Source organism: Periophthalmus magnuspinnatus, chromosome 21 (genome assembly GCF_009829125.3).
Source record: "Periophthalmus magnuspinnatus isolate fPerMag1 chromosome 21, fPerMag1.2.pri, whole genome shotgun sequence".
Lineage (NCBI taxonomy): Eukaryota > Metazoa > Chordata > Actinopteri > Gobiiformes > Gobiidae > Periophthalmus > Periophthalmus magnuspinnatus.
In genome coordinates this window covers 15052489-15064757 of record NC_047146.1, presented here as the reverse complement: position 1 = coordinate 15064757, position 12269 = coordinate 15052489, and the positions used below count along the sequence as shown (strand labels likewise).

Here is a 12269-nt window from a genome sequence, read left to right as displayed (position 1 = left end):
TATATATATATATATATATATATATATATATATATATATATATATATATATATATATATATATATATTTTTTTTTTTTTTTTTTTTTTTTTTTTTTTTAAATAATAATAAGGATAAATGTAATTTCTTTCTTGCAAAATATAGATCTTTAAGACCAACAGAAAATCCTTGTTCTGCACAAGAGAAACATTGGACTTTTTTTAACAATTATTTTTCATAGGGTTTTAAAGTAAAATATAAAATTGCAACCAAATAAAATAAAATAAAGGTAAGCTATATAAATTCAGGATAGACACAGACACAAAAGAGCCCTAAAAGACCGCGGCGATTGTTAAGCGGAACTGTATATGTCCTTGTTATATGGTCGGACATATTTGAGCGCTGCACCAAGCATTGCACCAAGCATGGAGGACAGCTGTAAACTTTAGAATCATATCCTCAAGTAAACCCCCCCTTTCAAGCGAAACTAAGAGACATGTTTTGCTTATTTTCACCTGAAATAAATGCTCTTTAGGTGAGCCATAAATAGAATGATTATTATGCATCGTTTGCCCGAAATAATACTTTTATTGTCGCTAATGCTAATATTTTGCTAGCATTTTAGCAATTACCCTGACGTGACTGGTGGTATGATGCTATACTGAGCAGGTTTTGTTACAAATATTCTTAGATAATCGTGGAAGTGGTGGTCTATAAATACTTAATCTCAGAATTAGTCACATGAATGTAAAATATTGTCTTAAAGTAGAAAGAGCAAACGAATGAGTAGTATTAAAGTAACTATTATAATACAGTTAAATTGCCAATGGTCATGGGCAGATAATACCACTTGATACATGTTAGCATTATTTTATTATTATAAACAGTACAGATTAGATGTAATTGTCCTAAAGACCTATACTTTTGCTTGAAAATTGTATTATGTTATTTTTCCCTGTTATGTTTTTAATGTTTAAATCAATTATAGCGGGCCTGATAGTTAATAAGAAGAGCACTATTCAAACTGTCTATTTTTTGTTGTTGAAGTTAATGTAAAAACCTGTTACTATGTGCCAAGGAAACTTAAGCATAATTCGTACCCTCGGCAACTACTGTTATCACAATACTAAAATTTCAATACCAAAGAATACAAAGAAATAAAGAATACACTATACCAATTTTCATACACATGAGCATTTTAAAACTAAAATGTCTTTATTAGATAATATTGTAAATTTCAGCACAAAATAATAGTATTTGTTTATTATACCTTGTGCCCTTATACTAGTTCCAATAAAACTCAAGATGAAAGGTCACATTTTATCCAGTTATTTGATTTTTTTTTTTTTTTATTTTTTTTTTACAATTTTTTAGATACTAGTTTTAGTATCGATTAGTATCTATTTTTGATGCTTTTGACCACCCTATACATAACTGCAATTAATTTAACATAATAGTTACTCTGTACAGTTAATATAATGCCTCGCTGTCTTTTGTTTTCTAGGCTTTTCAAGTGGAGTGAGATTTGAATGGATTGCAAGTTGTAGAAATTAAACATGTTTAGTCATCATTTACGCCTAAGGGCTCTCCCTGAAGTTTGGACTTTTGCCTGTATGAATGTCCACAAACTCGCTTCGCTCCAAAATGTGACATCACTACCTCAAAAGAAGGCTCAGAGCTTCTTATACCCCTTCAGCAACATGGAACCTTACCTTGACCGGTGAGTAATGGCTCACTGGTTGACTGCAAAAGAAAATAATTAAATAAAATCTGATTGCATTTTTTCTGTCAAATGTTGAGATTGCAATTGGATTTGTGATAAATGTTTAAAAAGTAACACCACCAGAAGCATTTGAGAGAATACTGATATATGAACTGCTGAACTATTACAAAAATCCCATGCTTTTCAGAACTTGTTTGTAGAGGTCTAAACTGTAGGTACTATCTGATAATTGTGTCCATTAAAATTTCTAGTTGCTGTTAGTCTGGCAGACATAAAAATGACAGGATATTTTGTTCTTTGCAGAGAACATTCTAATATTTAAATTTATTTATTTGGTTTATTTGAATAGGGACCGATAGAAAAGCAGTTACAGACACAAAAACGTGTAGGAATAGGGCTGGGGAATTATGCCTAAAAATTTAATTGTCAATTTTTCTCAAATTCAATTTTCAAATTTTTCCCCCTGTCCACTAAAAATGTTGTACAAGCTACAGAAAATTGTCAAAACTAAAAGGTTTGTATATGATATCTGTCAGATTCAGATATTTAACTCATTGACTATTGGGGGAAATCTTTTATGAATGAGATGAAACATTAAACATGCAGCCATTTGATGTCACTGATTTTAAAGCAGTCAATGCTACTTAGACCTGTGTTAAACTTTGCCCTGTGACTGAAACACAGTGACTGTGACTGTGACACAATGAAAATGCAAGAAGGGCTGCTCATTGGAGCAGCCCTTCTTGCATTTTCATTGTGATTTCCAGTGCAATAAAGAAATTGATTTTCTTCTAAATAAATTGATTTGAAATTCTAGTTTAATTCATTCATTTAAGTCCAGCCCTAGTTAGCAACAGTGTTAGGATATAAATTCAGTCTTTGCAATTTAATAATTGTGCTGATGCAGATTGTGATTTAGAATTGATTGTGATATATTGTGCAATACTAGCATTAGTATAATTGTAAATTTGTTATGAAAACATCTAGATGAGCCATTTTATTGTTTTGTTTTGCAGGTCAGTGGACAGGTCAGATTTTTGTCTTTTTCACCCTAGTGTGGAGGACATGCTCCGAGCAGAGAAGCTCTTCTGTTCTACTCCGTCTCATCGCATCGATTACTACACTTCTGCTGAGAGGATGGACCACGCTCCCGACATCAAACAGCCTGAGGTCTGTTTATCCTTCATATCCAAATGTGACCTGGATCTGATTTTTTCATGTTAGTGTGAACAAATTTGATTTTTTTTTAATCCGTTCTACTGTCTGAACATGCAAGTCACATTTATGTGACTTTTACAGCCCTGAAATGCTACAGGTGCCACATATTTCACTTAAAGTGCAGAAATGAAATGCAAATAACCATCTGCCAGACAACAACAGCAGCAAAGCTAGAAGTAAAATGAGACTTTGAAGTGTGTTGAACGTAAAATATCCACTTTAGCCTTTTAAGGGGAAAGATAAAGATGACTATATTTAGGTTATTATATACAGATAAATTGTTATCACTAATATATATTTAAAAGATACAGACTGTGTCATAATGTGACACAGCATGACGATCTGGCCATTTCAGGGCTGTTGGGTTCACACACAAAACCTGATATGAGTCACATTTTATTTGCAATGTGGACATTGGACATTTTATTTGCAATGTGGACAGCCACTCTGATTTGAAAAAAATCGGAAGTGAGCCTCAAGACCTACAGTGTGAACGTAGCCTTATAAATAGGAGTTCCTATTGGTGGTTTTAAGACTCTAAAATGTGATGATGTCATACTCTGGTATGAGGGAGGGAGCCAGTTTTTGCTATTGATTATATTATTGATTACATTATTGATTACTTTGCCATGAAATATCAAAAAGGTAACCTGATTATTTCTATTAGTGAGTACACTGTAGAACTCAGTCTACTACAAAACTCTGCATTTGAATAATATTTATATTAGTTGACTCCATCTGCATTAAAGGTTATTGCCCTGGAGAATGTTGTGATGTTATTTGATAACCAGCAATATTTAAATCTACCTACAATCTACATATTGGGGAAGGGACAAGATCTTGTGCCAGTGGCAAACAATCTCTTAATGTATTTTATTTATTTATTTTCCCACCAATCTGTTAACAATATGGGTTACATTACATTAGACTGCTGAAGAGTGAAATTATGATTATATTTTGGGTCAACCAATACTCTTACAGAAAATAATTTATGAGAAAATAAGAAGAAAAGGAAATAAATGAATAAAGTATTTATTATGAACTATGTGAGAATTGTGTCTTGTCTTGTTCTAATCTTATTTTGAGAGGTATTTAAATTATTTATATTTAAATTCTGAATTGTAAATACTGTATGATGTTATGGGCTTTTGAATGAAAATATTAAATTGCAAAGTCACTAAATATGTTAGGAATAATAAGTGTATTTCTGCTATTATTTAGTTGTACAAAAATGTAATTGTTGCTCTGTCTTGCAGGTGTGTTTCATTGGCAGAAGTAACGTGGGAAAGTCGTCCCTCATCAAAGCTCTGTTCTCTCTGACTCCTGAGGTCGAGGTCCGGGTCTCCAAAACCCCTGTAAGAACACCTTTGGTATAAACCCGTTCACATAATAATACAATATATGGAAAAGTTAATTTAGGTTAATAATGATTTTTACCAGCAGGGGGTGCAAAACCAACCTGCTAACATGAGTTGAGTGAGCACAGAAATGATCAGAACATGTCCAGAGAAGGTATTCACAATGAACTATGAGCTATTCTGGATTAGCACCTGATGACGTCATTTAGTTGGGAAAAGAAAGACACAATTTCACATATGTTTAGTGAGGAAACAATATTATATTATAGTTAAGTACTCTCAAAAATCAGATCCTGGTGCCTTCTAAATATGCAGATGGGTACCTTTGAAATAATGATGTCTAATGCAGAGTACTGAGAGCTTTACATTCAGCTGTTTTTAGTCAAGATAATTGTCTCTAGAAAGACTAATGGCATACACAGAGTGGGTCATCTAAAAAATCTAAACCCAGATATAACTGTTTTTTGGAGTTGTCCCTCTGTGGCTCCATTGAGGAAGAAATTTCACAGGATCCTGGAGGCGAGTTCAATTCACTTTCTATTGAAAAACTGTCTCACCTCTCTCTGTAACTGCTGCTGTCAGGCTCATCATTTTGCTCTTAAAATGTTCATATTAACCCACTTTACATGATCCTGTTTTTTTTACTTCTCTACTGTGTCTCTATTAAATCAAGATATAAACATTAATAACAGACTAATCAGATGCTTTCTTTCTCTGAGGTCGCTCCTGCTAGCATTAGTAACAGGTTTGATCGACAGCTTTGCTAAGTGCCTGCTCCCTGCTAAAAAAGCGGTGTAGGCAGGAAGGGCCGACACTTTCAACAGCCTCACTCCGGATTGGCTGTTTGGTTGCTATGATACTCGCAGTTGGAATTCCAAACACAGAACTCTGCTCCAAATTTGCCCGAACACTATGGATGATGTCACACTCCCTTAATCCACTTCTTTATACAGTCTATGCACTGTAGACAACAAAAACTAAATGAAAAGTAAATGTCAAAAACTAAAATTTAGATGGTTTAGGGTCACACAAAGAAGATGAACTTCTTCAGAGTGGGCCGATCCTTCACCATCGTGGACATGCCTGGTTATGGACACCGGGCGCCCAAGGACTTTGTGGACATCGTGGAGCCATACCTCTTCACAAGAACCAAGTAAGCCACCCAGTATAAATCTGCAAATGTTTTGAACTAATGCTGCAATGCCCAACAAGTCATGTTATTATTATACATTTGATAGAATTGTACTGATAATGTGTATATACTATGGTGGAAAATTTATACTCATATAAAAGTACAATTACATGGCTAAAAACGTACAGCTGCCAAAATTGTACTTAAGTAAAAAGTACACATGAAATATGCTACTCAGAGTACTACTTACATTTTAACACAATTTTAGAAGAATTTTGAATTACGTTTTTGCATATTCTCTGAGTTCCAGTCAGTCAGAGCAGGTGATGCAGTGCTGTTATATGTGTGTTGGTTTGGGCGCGTGGATTGCGCAATTTGGACCTGTGAAGTAATTAGTAACTTCTATGATTTAAAATGTAACCAATTACAATTACATGGCTAGAATTACACTAAATAAGTACAAGAGCAGGTTTAAAAATCTACTATAAAAGAAAAATTCATGTCACTCAGATAAAGCAACATTAGTATTTGGTATTTGTTACTTTCCACCCATGTGTCTAATAATAATTTATTTTTTCTTTTCTTTTACAGTCTGGTGAGGACGTTTCTGTTGGTGGACGGTAGTGTGGGTCTACAGCCTGCAGACCATATCGCCCTGGAGATGTGTGAAGAAACGGGACGACCTTATGTGGTACGATAAACAAATGCACATTTCATGGTAGTAGTAATAAAATACACTGATGCTGCACTACACAAGCTTCTTAAAGGTGCAATGTGCAACTTTTCTGGTTGTGGGTCTGCCACTTGCTTTCTTAATGGGAATATTATTGCTTTTGCTAGAATGTTGCACAGTAAGATTTTAAACTTATCTTACTCCATGGAGAGAAGTCGGCAAAGGTACGGTAGGGTATTATTATGTCACCTATAATTGAAAAAACGCAAGATAGAAAAGTTTTAACGCCATACATCGGAATTTCCCAAGCAAAGAAGTAACATCTCCATGGAGACAACCAATTGGCAGACCCTCCACCAGAAAAAATTACAAAGTACAACCTTTAAGTATGTAAATTTATTATCATTGCTTGTGCTTTTACAGTTTTAAAAAGGTACCACAATCACCACTGAGCCTGTGTTGCCATTGCCTTAACCTGCAGATAAAGGACACATACATGTTTTTCTCATTCTCAGGATATCAGCAGCATATACTGCAGCAGCTGAGGCACTGATTAATGACTGGCTGCAGATACTGGGCTTTAGGTAGTGAGGGTTCAGATCAGAGAGAGTCATTTTGGGTTTTAACCAACAGGATTTCAGCATTGAAACTGGCAGCCCAAACGAGAGGCTCATGTGAGGTTCATTCTGCTTTCTGTCTGGATTATGATATTGAGAACTAAAACACCAAATTAGCATGAACATGAGGTGTTTTTTATACTCCAGACTAAGGCCAACTCAAGATCTGAAGATGTGTCTCATGTGTTTCTTTGCACTGTGAATATCAGATTTTAATTTTCCAACTTGAATGTTTTTTCAGTTAACACAGCAGTTTATGTGTTGATATTGATGTTGGTGCAGAGAGAAAAACTGATCACCACTTGCTGTCTTACATCTGTTCAGAGTCCCTCGCACTCCTCAGTCTTATTCATTATGTCCACAGTGAGTTAAGGCTGAGCGGGCACTTGGCTATTTTAAACTGCTGTCCACACTGCTCTGTAACGGCTCTCCATTATTTATGTGTCATATAATTAAACACTGGCACCATTATTCAGTATGAGTAAGGGCAGCTTATAAATAGCAGCTTGAGGGAATACTTTTAATTGTTTATGTCAGTGTTTCTCAAACTGTGATACGTGTGTCATGTTTATTTAGAGACAAATCTTTTAATGTTTTTGTCCTCCTTTTGGGCTAATTATTATTCAGAAATAGGTTTAGTCTCATGTAGACCCTGTTTAGATTCATTTTAGACCAGGTTTAGCTGTAATTTAAACTTGATAAAGTCCGGTTTTAGAGCGGATGGAAGTGTGAAAACAAATTTTCATCTTACGTGGTACATCACGTGAACAGTTTGAGATGGTACGTGGTGGGGTTTTCAAAAGTACCAAAAATCAAAATATCGAAACTAGATACTCATTTGAGCAGGTAAAGTCACTAAAGTCACATTGACAGAAATGAACCTTTCTTGAATAGCTTTAGAATAATGTTGAGCTGCATCAGAACACACCACATAGACTAGTATACGCCCATGGACCACTATGGAACCTACCTGGACGACTGAGGGATTACACAGATGTAACTTCACACAGTAATATAAAAGAAAGTACTATTATTTAATGTTGAAAATCACATAGTTTTACATAGTCTATTCGTTAGTATCTAAATCGTTTGACATGTTCGTATCGTGACAGCACTAGTACATGTTATATTTGAACACCATATAAAGTTTGAGTGATTGTTTTTTTGTGCTTAATTACAGCTGAACTCTTAATGCATCTATTGTCTTTGCATTTAGATTGTGTTGACAAAAATGGACAAAGGTGGCACTCGCACTCTGCTGCAGAACCTCCTCAGTGTGCACAATGTCATCAAGAGTGAGACCACGAGCTGCTTCCCTCAGCCCTTCCTGGTCAGGTGAGCATTGCTTCAAAAGCCACATACCTCACAGACTAAACTGTGTTTGTCACGTTTACAAAAATCTCATTAAAGTGGGTTTACTGTTTACTGTAATGATCTACTGTATGTAGCTATGTATGTACTGTTGTAAAACAGCGCATGCAAGTACAGAAGAATTTATGCTTCGGCTCAGGGAGGGAGGGAGAGAGAAGGGCAAAATAGTGCAGGATGTGAAATTTACTGGGCGGTAATCATAGACTGTTTATATAAATGGACATAGCTAACCTGCTAGCCACTGCCTTCCAAATAAGAAGTAATCATGAGAGCGCTTTTGGCTCCATCGGCTCCAATTCACTTTACACTGAAACATGTAAAGTGTTTCACCCGTCTCTATAACTGCTGCAGCTAGCCTCATTAGTTTGGTCTTAAAATGTTTGTATTATCCCGCTCTGCATGATCCTGGTGTTTCCATTTCGCTATTTTTTTCCGTAATTCAAGTTATTAACATTAATAACAGACAAATCCAGTGCCTTCTTTCCCCAAAGTCGCTCTCGGTAACGTTAGCCACAGGTCTGATTGACAGCATTTCTAAACTGCAGTGTGAGCAGGAAGGGGCATTAGATTAGTATTTACAGTATTTACTATAAGCCACACTGCAAAGAATTTATTGTCAAAGTAAGTGATTATCCATACAGTTATGTGATGGAGTTGTGTGGGGGTGCAGGCTAGAGCTATAAGGGAAGTTTGCTTCAATAGGATTTATAAGAAATGTATAATTTTACACATATTCTATTTAAAATATTTGTCTTGAAATGCAGGCCTACATCTTATAAAGATTAATACAAACTGTAGTTCTTTCTTGTTTTGATTACATATATATCTGGCTCAAATATTTTGACCCAGATATATATGTATTCTTACAATAAGTGGGCCCACCTTTCCACAGATCTGACCTATAACTTGACCCCTATAATGCCACCTGCTTGTGTCCATAGAGATGGCAAGGTTTGATACCATATTGTGTAATATTTTGATAGGGATAAGCTGGTGGACCCTCCAACAAAATGGTGGCACCTTTCATTTCTGCACTGTCACTGTTAAGATGTGAAAAACTCATAAAAAGTCAAATCAAATATATTCATCAGTATTCATTGGGTAATTGTGTTACCTATCATGGTATCATACATTGTCATGCATAAATTCAAGTAAGATAATGCATAAGTTCATGTCCCCTTATTATAAAATGTTACCAAATATACTTTTTAATGGTTTTCATTTAAATGTATAACTATGGGTCGGCATGTTTCTAAGGTGAGCTCAGTCATTTCAGGTGACTTTCAGTAGAAACACTACAGCAGTTTACAGATGCCCGAATGAGAGAAAAGCAAAAGAAAAATTATTTATACTTTAATCAGACAGACATCAGAGCCCTGGGTTACATTTTAATAGCCCACAGAAGTGCACCTTATGAACTACGTTTATGACAAAGACTCCATGTATAGTCATTTTAAGAGGGATCAAAGATTACATGCAGTAAAACACGTATGTTACGATGCACAGTGGTATGTTTATTTAAAAGATAAGAACAAGAACTAAACGAAAAGTACTGCCACTTTTTATCTTTTGTGTGTGTTTTGAAACAGCTCATTGAACTTCTGGGGGATCTACCTGCTCCGGTGCTTTGTGGCCCACATCACAGGGAAAGTCCAGCTGACCAACACGGCTCAGAGCTGACAAACTGAGGAGGACATGGGACACTGGATGGAATTTCAGGGTCATCTCAACTGGACTCATACAGAGGAATCAGAGGAAGAGGAAGACCTTAAGACATCGTGCCTGATTTTACGGTCTTAAAAATGTGGAAAAACAAATTCCTATTAAACAGTTTGCAGTGGTCCAACTCTCAGTGACCAGTGCAAAGTTTTGCCTTGATGGTAAAGCTAACGTTAACGTTAACACGTACTTGATTATCACACAATAAAATGCTTTATAATTACATGCAGACAGAACTCAGAAGACTTATTCTGGCTTCAACAATATATCTGTGCTGGAGCAAGAGACATTTTGCTCAAACATGAGAGATACTTTATTCATCCTGAGGGAAGTTCAAGTTTAGCTGCAGAAACATACTGCGCTTCTCAGACACCTTTTTGTCTGTTTGGTTTGGTCCAAAGTCCACGAGTGAATGCTCCTGCCGACCGTGGTCTGGACTAAATAGCTGGTCCTTCGGTCTGGGAAAAAGTGGCTTTCTTGGACGGCACTAAAGTCTGGCCCTATGTAGTGTGAACGCAAAGGACCGGCCTTTTGGACCAAATCCAGGAAGTGACACACGTTTGATCATGCACAAACGAGGGAAGGAGAAGAGGAAGAGACCAGCTTAAAGTGGTTAAAAACTACAGTAAATTGGTGTATTGTCGTGTACCTTTTAGCTATCTTTTAGTTAATCACCGCCAAGCCCAAGCCTCATCTTGCTTCTGTTTACTTCTCAAAACAAAGAAAAAACTTTGCAGCTCATCTGTGCTCTGTATTCACGAGGTGGGCTTAAGATAAAAATTTACAAAAAGTTTAAAAGCTGCTCAATGTGCCAGTCAGCCACAAGAGCAACCAAACACGTCCATGGCAACTAAGGAAATAAATACATTTAATACATGGGTATGGGGCGTTCAAGTAAAGCTAAAAATGCCATGATCATTCACTCAGCCACAACATCCAAGGAATCTATGGTAATACTTGAGATATTGACTACAGTATTGAAATATATACACAAGTATTTTTTATGATTGTTTATCTGTAACCTGTCCAACAAAAGCTGGCACTGGAATGATAAAAAAACAACCATAATGGCAGAATTTTATAGCCTCGTGTCAAACCAATCAAGTATGGTGTAAGTCGTTCCATAAAAGGTATCATTATGGCATTTTTATTCTGTTCTATAATTGGAAAATAGGATATTCTTTGTAATTCTATTATGACATGATTTCTTTATGGTCATTTTATTGTCCCCAACGAGATAATAACCCTATAAAATAGATAAAACACCACTTGCCTTCAAGTCTTCTGCAAAATTTTGGACATGAATAATAATGAACAATGTTAGACAAAATAAACATTTATTTAGCTAGAATGTGAGTATAATGTATATTAATATGTTGACAACTAATCTCTTGCATGGTTTGCAAAATGTGCAATAGAATTACATGTAGGAAACACAAATGAGTAAGTGGAGCCACCACCATCTCATAAAAGGTTTTATGACAATGAGTGTCAAGGTCAAGGTCTCTGCGACAAGCTTTTTGTCACTTTATATCCCTTCTTCTTGCTCGTACATAAAAGACAAAGGAAAACACTGATGCAGGTGCTGCGTAGTACTGACGAGCGTGTCTGCACTAATGTTGCAGAAACGCTCGTCAATACTACGACAAGGGAAGAAGCACAGGTTTAGCCATAAGAACTGGCTTGTGGGTCTAAGACTGATTAAATGTTCAGACATAAACTCAGTCACATCAGGAGCTTAGGCACAGAGTTTACAGCAGCCTGAATGACACAGAAAGCAGACAAAAGGTGACAACTGATAAAACTGGAGAAACAGAGACAGCTCCCCTGTCCTGTACATTGAACCGCACAGTGAGACATTCACATAACTCGTACTGGAATGTTGGGATGATTAGTTATGGGTAACTGCTCCATTCCAATAAAATGAAAGATAGTGGACTGAACTGCTGTAATATCTGCTTCTACTTTTCTCCAATATTTTGCTAAATTATGCAATTATAAAATAATATCATATTATAATGTTTTGCATGTAAATGTTCAAATAAAATGTAATTTCATGCCAAGTAGGTCATGTTGCAAAAAGTTTCTTCTTTTTTTTTTCTTTTTTATATACTTCTCAAAATTTCATGTGTGAAAATTGGACTGTGTTTTACAAGGCAACCTAATTTTAAAAGTGATCATGAGCTGCAGCCACGTGCCCTGTGCACATCCTGCCACATGTATCATACTGTTTAGAGGACTGGGCCTAGGGAACACTGCATATACAACAGAAACAAGAGAATTATGCCAGTTCTTATGTACAAACTCCTCTATTATTATTCCATTCAAACATTCTCAAACTAGATGAGCTTATGGCATTTAAAACTGCACAGATAATGTTTAAAGCCAGGAGTAAATTATTACCAAGACAAATATAATGTGGGACAGTCAAAGTTTAAGATGAGACAAGGATGCACAGTGAGAAAGAGAAATGTGGAATA

At 35.8% G+C, this 12269-nt stretch overlaps 1 protein-coding gene across 1 annotated transcript; it reads left to right on the top strand.

The window, feature by feature from the left end:
* The first annotated feature begins 391 nt into the window (after nucleotides 1-391).
* gtpbp8 (GTP binding protein 8 (putative)) lies at nucleotides 392-11858 on the top strand. The gene is made up of 8 exons (XM_033986731.2): nucleotides 392-513; nucleotides 1483-1698; nucleotides 2718-2871; nucleotides 4176-4274; nucleotides 5300-5430; nucleotides 6001-6100; nucleotides 7916-8034; nucleotides 9660-11858. Exons 2-8 carry the CDS (start codon nucleotides 1535-1537, stop codon nucleotides 9748-9750), a joined length of 858 nt encoding a protein of 285 aa, XP_033842622.2. The 5' UTR covers nucleotides 392-513; nucleotides 1483-1534; the 3' UTR covers nucleotides 9751-11858.
* Nucleotides 11859-12269: the final 411 nt, after the last annotated feature.

Bases quoted from the DNA above. Each gene is read 5' to 3' on its own strand.
- gtpbp8 (XM_033986731.2), top strand. From the start codon at position 1,535: ATGTTTAGTCATCATTTACGCCTAAGGGCTCTCCCTGAAGTTTGGACT. The intron at 4,275-5,299 runs GTAAGAACACCT...TAGATGGTTTAG, and splicing joins TCCGGGTCTCCAAAACCCCT to GGTCACACAAAGAAGATGAA. The intron at 8,035-9,659 runs GTGAGCATTGCT...GTTTTGAAACAG, and splicing joins CCTCAGCCCTTCCTGGTCAG to CTCATTGAACTTCTGGGGGA.